General features: G+C 54.0%; 6 protein-coding genes across 6 annotated transcripts; 1 reads left to right on the top strand and 5 right to left on the bottom strand.

Moving 5' to 3' along the window:
• Positions 1-318: 318 nt before the first annotated feature.
• BJX68DRAFT_276554 (secretory lipase-domain-containing protein) lies at positions 319-1,942 on the bottom strand (the record flags this gene model as incomplete). The annotated part of the gene is made up of 1 exon (XM_071048121.1): positions 319-1,942. The coding sequence occupies one exon, from the start codon at positions 1,940-1,942 to the stop codon at positions 569-571; it is 1,374 nt and encodes a 457-aa protein (XP_070897697.1). The 3' UTR covers positions 319-568.
• Positions 1,943-2,394: 452 nt separating this feature from the next.
• BJX68DRAFT_276551 (putative MFS transporter) lies at positions 2,395-4,278 on the bottom strand. The gene is made up of 2 exons (XM_071048120.1): positions 3,747-4,278; positions 2,395-3,685 (listed from the first exon to the last, which is right to left on the bottom strand). The coding sequence occupies exons 1-2, from the start codon at positions 4,095-4,097 to the stop codon at positions 2,612-2,614; spliced, it is 1,425 nt and encodes a 474-aa protein (XP_070897696.1). The 5' UTR covers positions 4,098-4,278; the 3' UTR covers positions 2,395-2,611.
• A 525-nt stretch (positions 4,279-4,803) lies between these two features.
• On the bottom strand, positions 4,804-7,148 carry BJX68DRAFT_276547 (acyl-CoA dehydrogenase/oxidase C-terminal; the record flags this gene model as incomplete). Its single annotated transcript, XM_071048119.1, has 6 exons — positions 4,804-4,965; positions 5,032-5,167; positions 5,221-5,361; positions 5,412-5,493; positions 5,546-6,305; positions 6,358-7,148. The coding sequence occupies 6 exons, from the start codon at positions 7,146-7,148 to the stop codon at positions 4,809-4,811; spliced, it is 2,067 nt and encodes a 688-aa protein (XP_070897695.1). The 3' UTR covers positions 4,804-4,808.
• A 270-nt stretch (positions 7,149-7,418) lies between these two features.
• Positions 7,419-9,380, top strand: BJX68DRAFT_276544 (uncharacterized protein; the record flags this gene model as incomplete). Its single annotated transcript, XM_071048118.1, has 3 exons — positions 7,419-7,799; positions 7,831-8,687; positions 8,770-9,380. 3 exons carry the CDS (start codon positions 7,419-7,421, stop codon positions 9,263-9,265), a joined length of 1,734 nt encoding a protein of 577 aa, XP_070897694.1. The 3' UTR covers positions 9,266-9,380.
• A 245-nt stretch (positions 9,381-9,625) lies between these two features.
• BJX68DRAFT_113304 (enoyl-CoA hydratase/isomerase family protein) lies at positions 9,626-10,781 on the bottom strand. Its single transcript, XM_071035946.1, has 4 exons — positions 10,366-10,781; positions 10,253-10,312; positions 9,839-10,191; positions 9,626-9,782 (listed from the first exon to the last, which is right to left on the bottom strand). Exons 1-4 carry the CDS (start codon positions 10,573-10,575, stop codon positions 9,671-9,673), a joined length of 735 nt encoding a protein of 244 aa, XP_070897693.1. The 5' UTR covers positions 10,576-10,781; the 3' UTR covers positions 9,626-9,670.
• Positions 10,782-13,217, bottom strand: BJX68DRAFT_113303 (Zn(II)2Cys6 transcription factor). The gene is made up of 3 exons (XM_071035945.1): positions 12,932-13,217; positions 12,087-12,885; positions 10,782-12,031 (listed from the first exon to the last, which is right to left on the bottom strand). The coding sequence occupies exons 1-3, from the start codon at positions 13,066-13,068 to the stop codon at positions 10,988-10,990; spliced, it is 1,980 nt and encodes a 659-aa protein (XP_070897692.1). The 5' UTR covers positions 13,069-13,217; the 3' UTR covers positions 10,782-10,987.
• Positions 13,218-13,379: the final 162 nt, after the last annotated feature.

The following is a 13,379-nucleotide window of genomic DNA, read 5'->3' as shown; positions in this document are numbered from 1 at the left end:
CCCGGCGGTGACAGAAGTCGCATGCTTGTGTGATTCGTTTCGATTTGAGTTTTGCCGCCAACATGGCTTGAGACAAGGAGTTGGAGACATGAGGAATGGAATGCGCGACCTGGAGAGAAAGGGCTAAAACCAGCTTATCTTATCTTATCGAGATTATCTCATGAGAAAACAGAGTGATAAGATAAGACATGACCTGACTCATGAACCAATCTCAGAATTTCCGACTGCCATGACTCATGTCATGTACAACATCATGATTCCGTCTCCTCGGAGAGCTCTGCAGTGGAAATCTGTATGAGGTCATATGTCGATGCAACACTGCCATTGAAGCGAAATTAACAGCAAGAGGATAACCCTGGACTTGCCCCCTGCCTCCTTCTCTAAATGTAGCTCTAAAGGAAGCTACTCGCCCTCTACGGGACCCGAATATATATCTCTCCCATGATTCTGTGCGATACCGCCTACCCTGAGCTACCATACAATCCATCGCGCTAGACTAGATGTTACAACACCCTTTCGGCCATAAAGAACAGTGTGATATTCATTTATGGAACTGCGGTGTTTAGTACTAGGGAACCGCTGCAAGCACAGAAACATCCCCCTTGATGTTCTCATCATTCTGTCCTATAGCATTCATCAGCTTGCTGAGAACAAACAAAACCGGTTCCAATTCATCCCCGAGAGAATCCAAGTCGAAAGGATTGACCGATGCTGTGCTTGACGAGCAATTGACCGGAACATACCCTTCAAAAGCTCCCTCCACCCACTGAACAGCCCGTACCAAGCCATGCAGCTCAGTCGCAATATGACCTCCGCTAGCATACGTCGTAAACGAGACAGTGGCCCCGTTAGTGCACCATCTGTCAACCATGGTCTTCGCGTCGCTGTACGGAATAATATCATCTTGAGCGGCGTGATATGCAAAGACAGGAGCAATGGGGGTTTCGTCGGGATCCGCGCCGAGTGTGTTTTCTGCCATGATCGATCTCACAATCGGCTCATCAATGAAATCCAATCCGAGCGTCTGAAAGGTGGGTTCGAAGATGGACTTGTTGTGGAAGTTGATAAGAGCAGGGACGGTGCAGTGTGAGCTTGCATAGTCCAGCAGCAGTTGCCCTGCTTCAGTGACGATGCTGTCAATAAAGGGCTTCAACTGCAAGCCGTACGCACTGGGCTTGGACAGTCCATCAATTGCACCTGGAAGAAAGCCACTGTACAATCCATTATCCAGCCAGAGCAATGTCCCCGTCAGATTGCTCGGCGTGCCACCCTGCGCCCATCCCCTCACGTTCAGTTCCGGTGCGTAGGTGCGTTGTAGCGCTGCGGCCCAGACTGTCGCGATTGCACCCCCCGAGTACCCCGTGCCTACAATTGCAGGCGTGCGCGTTGTGAAACTGAGGACTCGAAAGCTAGCGACAGCGCGCATCCCATCCAACACCCCCATCCCAGCCAGCCTCGCCGCCCCAAAGGCCGCATCCGGCCCTTCATAATCCGGCGACGCGACGATATACCCCTTGAGAAGGTACGCCTGGGTGATCGGGAGTTCGACGGAGGGTATGATGCCCGTTTGCCAGGAACCCAGTCGGTACTGGTAGCTCGGATTGCATGTGACTGACGAGCTGTCGTACTCGGTGTGGAAGGAGACGAAGCGGTCGGTGTAGGGGGATCGCGGCTTGAAGACGGTGGTGACGGTGGCGATTGGGGAGCCGTTGACTGCGGTGGTCCGGTAAAGGAGTTGGTATGCGTCAACGGGGTCTGGAATGAGGCCGAAGAAGGCTGCTTTTATCCTGCGTTGTCGTAGGATCGTTCCTGGTGCTCTGGACTCGAAGCCGGTGGGTGGTCTGTAAAAGGGGTCGGAGCTGGGGTCTTGAGGGATTGTAGTTGGCAGAGTGAGCGCAGTAGGCAGGGCAGCTAATGCCACCAGAAGGCTAATCGCCCACATGCGAAGCAGATTGCGCATTTCTAGAAGTGCAGCTGTGACTGTGCGACTGTCTTCCGGACGACAAAGGGCCGTATAGGACGTACTAGGAAGGTGCGACCAGGGTCAGAGTATTGCTGAGAAACGAAGGCACGCTTTTGGCCTCGAGTGCGGTGCCCAACAAGTGCGACAGAGCGCATTTTATCGTCCGTTCTATCCGACTCGACAAGAATTCGACGTTATACACACCGGGTACCATACCTGGGGAAACTCTCCGAGCGGGAGGTTTTGTACGCCCCGACATACTCGTCCCTGAGCGTAAGCTACCTTGATCCAGGAACAGGATGCACAGATTCACGTGCAAGCTCATGCCCATGGACTGGTCCTGAGTGTTCTCTGGACAGTGCCCGTAATAGGCCTATCATTCGAGCTTAGCTCCCAAAAGGATCGAGGCTGCATCCTTGCACGCGGTCTCACCGGAATGCCATTCTATATCTATCTATCAGAGCGAATCTATTAAACTGAAACTAACAGTGCCGAAGAAGACAAATCATGATACCTTGACCTGGAACCAACGATCGACCATTACCGAGTCCCCACGAATCGGACGTATACTTCGTGGACGACCCATCTCATGCACTCTCTCCATGATCTCACTATTCAAACTGACAAGCTTCCACCTTCCCTTGAATACTAACTCTGCGGCACAGCCTTGACACGTCCCCACCGCGCCGCCGCCCAAATGCCCACGCCCGCCAGAAGAATCAAGATCCCCGAGATGGTATTAAACCAACCAACGCCAATCGTCTCGGCCGCCGGAATCGCCGTCGCACTCGCGACAGCCCCAAAGATGTACCTGATGAAAAAGTTGCCCGCAATGAGCTCCGCACTGCGATCGGGCAGCACATCCAGACAGTACGTATTCAGGCTCGGGAAGCAGAACATCGCCGCGACGCCCTGGACAAACATGAACACGATGGGGAGCGGTAACCCGCCGAATTCTTTGTCCACGGACCAACCGTAGATAAACATGCTTGTAGGGATGATGACGAGCATAAAGGCGACGGCGGCGTAGAGCCGGTCCTCGGCTACAAAGATCCCGCCGCGACGGGCAAAGTAGCGGCGGGCGACGTAGTCGGCCCAGCGGCCCCCGCCGAATGCACCGACTATGTATCCGAGGCCGGGGGCAAGGAAGAGGAGGCCTGATTGGAGGGGTGTCTCGAGGTCGAAGCGCGGGTTGAGCACGTAGCGGATCGGCGTGAACAGGCCGTATTGGTTCCAGACGAGCGAGCCGCTGGCAAAGGCTGTTACGAGGAGGCTGGGGTATTTGAATGGAGTGAGCACGCGCCAGGGGTTTGTCATTGTTATCAGTACCCTGATCTTTCCGGAGCGGGTGAGCCCCTTGAGGGGCCGTGGTGAGTTCGGGTTTATGGTCTCGGGGAGCCCGAAGAAGACGCCGAGGAGCGCGACTGCACCGAGACCCGTCTGCAGCCAGAAGATGACGCGCCAGGTTGTGTATGTGACGATTGCACCGGCGATGAGGGGCCCGAGACATTGGCCGAGGAGGGTGCCGGTGTAGAACCAGCTGATCGCTGTTGCTCGCTCGAGCGGCGCGTATAGATCGCGGATGGCCACGGGCCCAATCACCAGGACGGCTGTGCCGACAAAGGCAGTGAGCATGCGGAAGACCATGAAAGCGGCGATATTCGGGCTGAGCGCTGTGCCGATGGAGCAGCCGAGGTATATCGTCAAGCTCGTCAGGCACGACTGACATTCTATCAGCACTATAATCTTCAAACGCAACCTTGGCATATTATATGGAACATACCAACCGTCTCCCCAGCGTCTGACACCACGGGCCCCAAAAGCACGGGCTCAATGCCATAAAGACGAGGTACAGCGCATTGCTCAGACCGATTACTGAGCCCGAGACATTATACGACTCGGCGACATTGGGGATGGCCGAGAGGACCGATGTACTCGAAATCGGAGAGAGTAGTCCCGTCCACGCGAGGATCACGACCATAAGGACCTTACGGCCGCTGGAGAAGCGGCTAAATTCATCCTCGATCGGGGCAGGCGAGGAAGGAGGCGACGGGGTGGATGGAGTGCTTGGCCGGTCCTGTGCTTGTCCGCCGTTCTTCTCCGGGTCTTGGACTGTCTTCGAGGAGTCCGGCATTGTGGGTCCCTGGAAGTCAAGCAATCCTTTGATCGGTCAAGGTTCTGGTGGAGGGGCTCGGTAGGTTCGTCCCAAAGTTGCGGGTTCACCATGTCAGTCAGGGTCAGAAAGGGGAAGGTGAAGCTATCACGCAATGGCAAAATTTCACATTTAGATTGAAGAGAAAGGACAAGGGAAATACCAATTGAGAGAATGACTCACAGACAAATCGTCAGGGACGAAATTGCCAAAGGTCTAGATTGAAAATCTATACGAGACGCATAACCTCGGGCCAATTGGGCGCTCACCCGGATAAAAATCCGTGTCTTGAAATTTCGTCTCCAATGGCCAATGATGGTAAGTGTCGTGTGCGCACATTGAGCGCCATCTTCCCAGTATACACCGCAATTCTTGAGTTTGTCATCTTGAAGTTGGGAGGATTTTGTTGCCGTCTCGATTCTGCGAAACGCGGAATTGCACCGCGAAGAGGGCCACTATACCAAGGGCAGTGACCCCAATATGACGTTCAAGCTGAAAACCAGCGGCGGATACAAGCGCGATAAGGCTGGCCAATCGTCTGTCATATCTTGGTCTCCACTGTATCTGGCTCTTTTACACGTTCCAGGACAGAACACAAACGTGCCTCAGCTCCAGCTTCCAATTTGAAGTGGAGTCAGGTTAACGGATGAAGCGGCAGTCTCAAGTATCTAAGATTGCCATGGTGATGTGTAGCTACAGCTTCGCCCGAATAGCGTCAATATCCTCCCCACCCTTGACGATCTCGTCCTCCCAGTAATTCGGATTCACAGTGACCTTATTTAGCGGGTTCAGACGATGAGCTCGGTTGAACAGGTCTTCGTAGACGCATCCGTCATATCGGCCCAGAGCACTATACATATCAGCATATTCCATGACCATATCCCTCTATCAGGAAAGGAGAAGAATGAGGCCATACCTATCGAGCAAATAATCCGGAATCTTCCACGCATCGACCAAGGGTACAGCATGTGGTCGGATCCGCGCCATGAGCTCAAGGACGCGAGCTGGGAGGGCGTCGAGTTGTTCACGGGATGCTGCGCCGCAGGTGAAGACTGCTCTTTGTTACGTCTGGCTTTGGAATGTTACAAGCAAGAGGTAGACTTACATTCATATCTATCAGCGTCAAGAGTATAACTTGCGAACAGGCGGAAGACGTCCCAAAGGATATTGCGCGTTGTCGGTGGGAGTTCCGTGTTTGAGGACAGCGCATCGTGAAACTTGGTTACGAGAATCGATTGGGATTGTGCTGTTATCGTCAGACATACTCGGTGACTAAGAGCAGGCGACGGGAGGTACCTTTGCTAAGCTTGTGGAAATCGATCATGAGAGTCGTCCACGGTTTCTTGTTCACGACGCGTGCCTGATAAACGTTGTATGCCTGAAACAGTTAGGACTGAGTCTTTCGGTATAAATGGGGGGAGGAGGTATACCAGCGAGGTAGCTCGATGTTGGAAGCTCTTGACCAGATCTTTATCCTTTGCCAGGATATCGTATTCACACTGACTCGCGCCCCGAATCAGGGGGAGATATGTTCCAAATTGAACATCAATCTCGTCCGTCGCACTTGCATCCGCAGTTCCCCCTGCGACAGCCCTAGCCATCTTCTTAACCAAGTAGGCGGCAGTCTGTTGCGTAATCATCCAATTGTCCCCCTCGACAGTTGGCTTGGATAGGTAATCATTATTCAACCGGATAAGCCCACTCCCGCCGCCGAATCCATGGCCTCCAAGCGCTCTCCGACATGTCTCAATACCATCTGCTGCGAGGGTCGTACAGAGGCTCTTCAAACCGGACGACATACTATGCATATACGCCAGGCTATTAAAGTTCCCAGCTTCAATCTCCTTCCGGGTACTGTTATAGATAGTCTGCATCGCGAGGGCAGTGTAATGCAGTGCAAACGCCGTGGCGAGGAGAGGAAGAATGCGAATTTGCACGGTTGGATAGTCGAGCACAGGCAGCTCAGGGCCATTTGAAGGGCCATCGCGGTCCACGAACTGACGGCGCACGGCGGTATATCGCACGGCTACTGTCACGGCGCGAGCGAGGACGAGTCTCGCATGTTGGATGATCTTGGAGCGCATGAATGTGAGCGTACCGTAGACGACCGCGGATTCTTTTGGTTTTGCGTATGCACCCGTCTCGCGGTCGACGCTGGAGTAGCGGGAGAGCAGTGCGGAGTGGGGGATTCTATTCTGTTAGTGAATGGAGGAATCTCTGGTCGGATAGATAGTGCACTCACCGGAAGTTATTGAACAGCATATACGCATTATCCATAGACGCATACCCATACTTGGGGCCGATATCTCCAATGACAATCCCCTTAAACGGCAAATGCGTCTTCATATCACGCACCTGCACGATGAACGGATGCGGGCCATGCGAGACATACTTCCCTTGGGCATTCGGATCAGGCAGCATCAACTGCGCAACCACAATCGCATGATTCGCCGTGCGCCCCAGCGTCCCATTCCACCACTTACTCGCCGTAAGCGTCGGACTATACAGGACAAACTCCCTCGTTCCCACATCATACCTCGCCTGCAGCTCCAGTCCACGGACGTTACTCCCATGCCCAAGCTCCGTCTGCGCATACGCGCCAATAATCTTCCACTCCTCAACAAGCGGCAACCAATACGCGCGCTGTGCATCACTCGCCTGCTCGCGGATCGTCGTGACGAACATGCCCATGTGCAGCATGTACGGACTGACATCGTCGACGAGGTACTCGGCCGTTTCGTGCTCTTCGGGCGTCCAGGCGTGTTTGTCTGCGAGGCGGCGGAGGAGTTTTCCGCGGGCCAGGCCCAGTTTGTACCGTTCCGGCCGGGAGAGGTTTTGTTGGGTGGTTTTGGAGAAGAGGGGTTCCGAAAGGATAATGGGGAGGACTTTGGACTGTCGAGCGAGAAGACCGTCTGTTCCCAGGAGGTGTGCGGAGAGTTGGTCGATGGCGAGGGGGGATCCCGCGCGCTCTTTGGCGAGCGAGTCGGGGCCGGAGGGTTGCGCGGGGCGCAGGGTGTCGGTGAAGTCGGGCATTGCACGTTACTTTGAATCATTGATGTTCTTTCACACTTGGATCTATCTATCTCACCCTCTAATAATATATCCACTGGCCGAGGTGGTGCCAGCATCCGAGGGTATACATTGTGTACAAACCACCGAGTGCCGGCCGGGAATCGGGACTCGGTGGAATTTCCCACCAACAACGTCCGTAGACCGATTGGGGCACAGACTTCCGGCTATAAAGGCAAATGCCGAGCTATACAGCGCATCGCGGGGTAGACATTTGCTTCACAGATCAGAGTCATGGGCAAAATGGCACGGCACCAGCATCTTCCCCCTGGTGATCGTGCAACCATGGTCCCTTCACACACGGGCGAGAACGTCTTTCCCAATCTGCCATTCTTCGAGAAGCTATTGCGATTTGCACACCGGAGTCCGCCGCGTATCGCAATTCGCGATGTCGGTTTGGGAGTTGAGAAGACGTATTTGCAGCTTCTTACAGACGTGATTGCTCTGCGGAGAATGCTTAGGCGTACCTTAAGTGCAGATGTGCTGCAGGACATATACAGTGATCACGAGGTGTTCATTGCCTTGATTGCCCCGGGTGGGTATGAGTATGCAGTTGCGTTTATTGCTATCATTGCACTCGGGGCAGCGGTGGTGCCGATAAGTATGTTGGCCGGAGTAGGGTTATGAGCAATTCATAGACTGACAGGGTCCAGCACCGGCACTGCCTGTGGAAGAGGCAAAGTCTCTCATCGCTCGCTCAGGCTCCGTCGCAATTATCTCCACCGATAGCGCAACATCACTCGCGCAGCGCATCGCAACGAGCCTTCGACCCAGCCAGACCCTCCCTACCCTCCCAATAACCCCTTCCCTGCAGTCGACCGCGCTCCCCGCTACAAGTATAACAATCTCCTCGAACCCAGTCCCAAACATCAACGCCGCAGCCCTCGTAATCTTTACCTCCGGAACAACCGGCCCACCAAAGGGCGCCGTGCAACGGCGGAGCTACCTCACCTCCGCCGCGGAGGACGTCGCAGACCAGTACCGGATCACGGAAGAAGATACAGTTCTGCACGTTCTCCCCGTGCACCACGCCACGGGGATCGGGATTACATTCTTGCCATTCCTGATGAGCGGTGCTTGTGTGGAATTCCGCTCTGGATCGTTTGATCCCGCGTGGACGTGGGAGCGGTGGAAGAGGGGTGGGATTACGGTGTTTTCGGGCGTTCCGACGATTTATATGCGGATGATGCGGTATTTTGAAACGCCTATCTCGGCGCTCCCGATGGTCGAGCAGAGGGCGTATATCGATGGTGCGAGGAGGCTACGTGTCTTGCTCTGTGGGACGTCGGCGCTCCCAAAGCCTGTGTGCGACTTTTGGAGCGGGATTTTGGATGGCAGGAGTATACTCACTCGGTACGGCGGGACGGAGTTTCATGCTGTGTTGAAGGCTGGTCTGGGCGGTACAACGCCGGTGAATAGTGTTGGGACAGTGTCTCCGGGTGTGAGTTTGAAGCTCACTGAGGAGGGAATGATACTGGTCAAGGGGCCGAATTTGTTTTCCAAGTAGGCAATCGCTTCCTTCTCTCCCATGCCAAACCTTCAGTTTAGAGCTTGCGCCGTGTCGATACTAATGCATTTTCGCAAGGTACCTCAACGAAGAAGCTGCAACAGCCTCCGCCCACGACAGCGAAGGCTACTTCATAACGGGCGACATTGCCCGGCGCGAAGGAAATAACTACTTTATCCTCGGCCGGGCCTCAATAGACATTATCAAAAGCGGCGGGTACAAGCTCTCCGCACTCGACATTGAGCGCGAGATCCTGGCCTTGGATTACATCAGCGAGGTGATGGTCGTTGGGGTTGAGGACGAAGAGTTCGGACAGCGCGTTGCGGCGGCTGTTACGCTGAAGGAGGGTATGTTGAAGAAAGGATTGTCGCTTGCAAGGCTGAGGAGTGATCTTAGAGAGAGGTTGGCTGGGTATAAGATGCCGACGGTGTTGAGGGTGTTGGAGGGGGAGATTCCAAAGTCGGGGACAGGGAAGGTCCAGAAGAAGATGTTGGGACCAAGGTATTTTGGGGATGCGTATAGAAGGGATCCCAGGGTGCAGGTTTGGGAGAAGGAGGTCAAGGCTAAATTGTGAGTTCCAGAGCCATAGATACGATAGAATAAGCGCCTGTTGGTAGGGTTGTGCGTTATGAACGAGTACGAGTGCCAGTAGCCATAGACCATGACGGGAGTGGAGTGAGGCTCATGAGGAGTATGCTGAAATGGGACATGTAGAATAGGTGCATTGTAGGATCATCGACAGTTCCTCACGTTGAGCTATTGGGCAGTTGCTAGAGGAGCATTGAGGCGAGAAAGTTCCCGAGGCCACGTCATTTACTGTAGGGCCAAGAGAACATAGATAAGAAAAGCGCACGACACCATGGAAAGGTCAACAATCCGCGGCGGCCACCAGGTGTACGAATTATCGAAAAATCTACGGAAGAACGGTCTAGTGGACCTAGTCTCTTTGGTTTGATATATGAAAGGAACCAGCGCACGACTATATCTTCGCCTTGGCCGGCACGGACGTCTGCCTGCCATGGACATAGCTAATCCGCTGAAACTTCTGAATTGCCTCGCCCCACAGTTCCGCCCTCAGAACAGAGTACACCCTACAGCACAGTTAGTTGCCCAATCTTTCGCAAGCGTATATGAAGGAATAGCCTACCCCATCTTTGCCTTGGGCGCCCACTTCCTCCCCATCTCCAGCGCAGCCTCGAGCATCTCTTCGGGCTCCGCGACGGCATGAACAATTCCATCTCTGAGCGCATCCTTGCCCGTCCAGCGATGTCCCTCGAGGAGCATCTTCCCCGCAATATCTGGGCGGAGCTTGAGACGCGGTAGCGAGCCGATGCCGTCAAAATGCAGACCGAGATCAACCGGTGGCATGCAGAAGAACCCGCGCTTGGAGTTCATTATGCGGTAGTCGTGGGCCAGTGCAAAGGGGCAGGCGCCGCCAAAAGTATGCCCGGTCAGGAGGGCGATTGTTGGGAATGGGAAGTCGAGGACCGTGTGGACGAGCTAATGTTGGGGTTAGTGTTGGCTATTGTGAGCTCGGCGCGAGTGGAAAGGAATTGAGTACCGGGTAGAAACCGTCCGAGTTGGCAAAAGGATTTGTATCTAACTCGTCCAGTTCGAGGCCCTGTCTTCGTTAGTACGGCATCCAAATATGTCTCTTGGTTCGCGAAAACGTACTGTGCACCAGAACTTTGCGTCGTTACCACGAGTAATGACTGCTCCCTCACTATCAGGCCCCAAAAGCCTTTCTACAGTACGAAAAGCACGAATAATCTCCTGGCAGTACCATGTGCTTAGCCGGTTCTCTGGAGGCTTCTGCATCGTAATGACGAACACATTGCCGTGGCGCTCAAGGGAAATGTTGCGAAAAGTGCCAAAATCGGACATCGTGGTCAGACGTTGTGCAGTGCTCGGAGGAGCAACAAAAGTTCGTGTACAAGAGATAAATCAAAGCTGTCTAATGTCGAGCTCCGTCCGTGAGGCCATAAATCGCCGAAAGCCGAGATGCGGGGTCTCCGGGTGAAGATATCCGAGTGCCGGCGGATGGACTGTGGGGTAGGAGGGGCAGACATCGTCAAGACTTTAGAATGAGGAAGGAATAGTCCAGAGTCGCTCCTTCCTTCTATATGGGCCGTGGGTCTTCAGGGAAGGCACAACCGGAGGTGCACCTTCCTAACCTAGGAAGAGAGTCACAAGGAGCTAGGCGAGGCAAGAGCGACCGTAGTAATCATTTTTTGGAAAGACCCACCCATGGCTCGCCTCGTCGTAGTAGAGTGAGCTCAAATCATGTCTATCAGCCTCAAAAGGCAAGGTCGCCGTATACGTCGCACTCGTTCAACAGCCAGTCACCAATCCCTTCGTACTGTAAGGGAGGCAAGCCCTCATAATCTATATTTTGTTGCACGCTGAGCCCGAGGAAATCGCCAAGAGGGTGGGCCAGTAGGTTCTCGGCTGTTGTGTCGGTTGGAAAGGTTGCTGTGATCTCAACGTTGACTGGATGCCCCGAATCCCTAGCATCGCCCGTAGAAGTATCTCGGACTTGTGGTCTTTGAGTCATAAACTCTTCCCATGCCCATGTAAGGCCAGGGCCAAAGGTTTTGAAGAAGGGCACATGGTCGTCGGCCAGTTTTGGCACTTGCGCCAAGGAGAGGCCAGTGGGATCTTGTTGGCAATTCATGCTTCGTAGGACCCGCAATGGTGCTGTCGCCGACGGCCAGCGTTTAGCAAGCTGTTCCAGCGATGCATATATCGTCTGCATGTTTGGCTCTGCCTTTAACCATAGACTAGGTGATCTCCGGCAGGTAAGCACCCCGAGTCCAGCTGCGAGTAAGTAGAAGGTGAATATTGAGCCCAGGAACTGCAACTCATCCCGGGCGAGAAAGTCCTCAAAGATCGCAACAATATAGGACGATGCAAGGATCGCTGTAGCAGAGGGTGGATGCTGCGGGGATGGCGCACGGCAGAGGATTATGAGGCATATGAAGTAAGGAATGTGAAGCTGTCGGGCTTCAAAGTCATAGGGTGACAAGGTCTTTCCTGTATTCGAGGCCTCACCATCCGGAAGCTCGGAACCTGCGAAAAGGCGAAGAGAGAGTGGTAGTTCTTGAATCCATCGCTGTAGGGACCTGAAAACTGACTGTCTTGTGCGACGGGTCAAAGAGTCTCTGCGGCAGCACTGAGTCAAGTGCCCTAGGATCGAGCATATCTCAACATAGGCAATGAACAATTCCGGTCTGAGATTGGAATCCCCAAAGTCCTCCATACATGGTGGTTTCAGTTCACTGTCACCGAGGTTCACGGCAAGCGGCCGACCCTGCCCAGCAGAGATTAAGCAGTCCCTTGCCTGCCGCATGATTAGCAATCCAATTCTATGTCCATTGCGAGGTGATATTACTGACGTATAAACTCCACCACAATCTTCGTCTCAACGCCCTGCCATCCTGGCTTCGTGGCTCTTTTTGTAGCCCGATCTGATGTGCCAATCCTACCCCGACATACCTCCAGAAACCACTCGTGTTCGTGGAAACATGTTCCGGACATTCAGGATTGTACCAATGCAGGATGCACACTGCTGCTATCACAGTAAGCGGATTCTTCTCCCATCCGGTCCAGAACAATGCCTTGGCCCTGCGGTAAAACTCGTGTGAAGACGCGTATGCGGTCACTGCTGGAGCTGAAGTAACCCGGCTAGCAGCGAGAAACACCGACTGAAGGAGCAGGATTGACGGTTTGTTGTTTACAGTGTCCTGCAGCCAGCTTCTCTCCACGATCGGCATCCACGGTGCACACCGTTTCATGAAAGTGTCAATAAGGCTCTCTCGGACCGCTCGAGGAGGCATGTTGAAGGCTCTCTGCAATCGAAGCAACTGTGCATCATCATCTGTCGGGAGTTCCGCTGCCGGAATTTGCAGCGAGACATTATGAATCGAGTCAGAGTCCCGAAAGTAGTCATTCCTTTCCATAAACCCGCAGTTCGCAGTGACCGAGGTATACGGATTCGTGCTTTCCTTGGTGCTTACTGGCAATGGCCATCTGCTAAGCTCCCCTACCGTCTCGCTTGGATTGTCCGACCAAGTTGTCGGCGGTGTAATCTCCTGAGCTGGTTCCCTCGCCGGTGAATCCTGAACGCCAGTAGTGACCCTGTTACTAAGTCTGGCTGGCCCAGGCTGTCGTCCCCTCCGCTTCGGCTGCCTCTGGCTGCACAACGTCAATGATAACCCAACACAGCAATCTTCTCACTTACAGGCACGGCCACCGATGCCGCAAACAATTCCGACATTTGTGGCTGCCCTGGTCGTAGGTGCAACGCACCTTTTTCTTGTTACAAGCCACACACGCCACAGGTGCCCGAAGGGCAGGAGGGCAGAAGTCGTCGGCCATTTTACTCGAGATCCGGCAGCCGGCAAATATCGGATTTTGCAGTGATATGCAATGGAAGGTTGACGCTGTAATAACGCCGAGCTGCGCTGGCGAACACGTCGCCGACGTCGGTGAGGTAGACGGCGGTGCATCCAAATAGCCGAAGCAGTTTCCCCGCAGTCGAGCCGGGTACGTCAGAGCCCAATCGGAGACTCAAATGGGTCTTTAAAAATCGGAGTTCAGGGCTAGGGTCCCAAGTCTCCCAAGCCTTGGTTGACCGACCCATGGGTGTTTCGACTGGGCCAACTCGGTCGCGTGCGCTAAATTTCGAT

The sequence above is a fragment of the Aspergillus pseudodeflectus genome, assembly GCF_044049435.1.
Source record: "Aspergillus pseudodeflectus strain CBS 756.74 chromosome Unknown BJX68scaffold_29, whole genome shotgun sequence".
In the NCBI taxonomy this organism is placed as follows: domain Eukaryota; kingdom Fungi; phylum Ascomycota; class Eurotiomycetes; order Eurotiales; family Aspergillaceae; genus Aspergillus; species Aspergillus pseudodeflectus.
The sequence above is the reverse complement of the archived record's forward strand: the minus strand, read 5'-3'. Positions and strand labels throughout refer to the sequence as shown.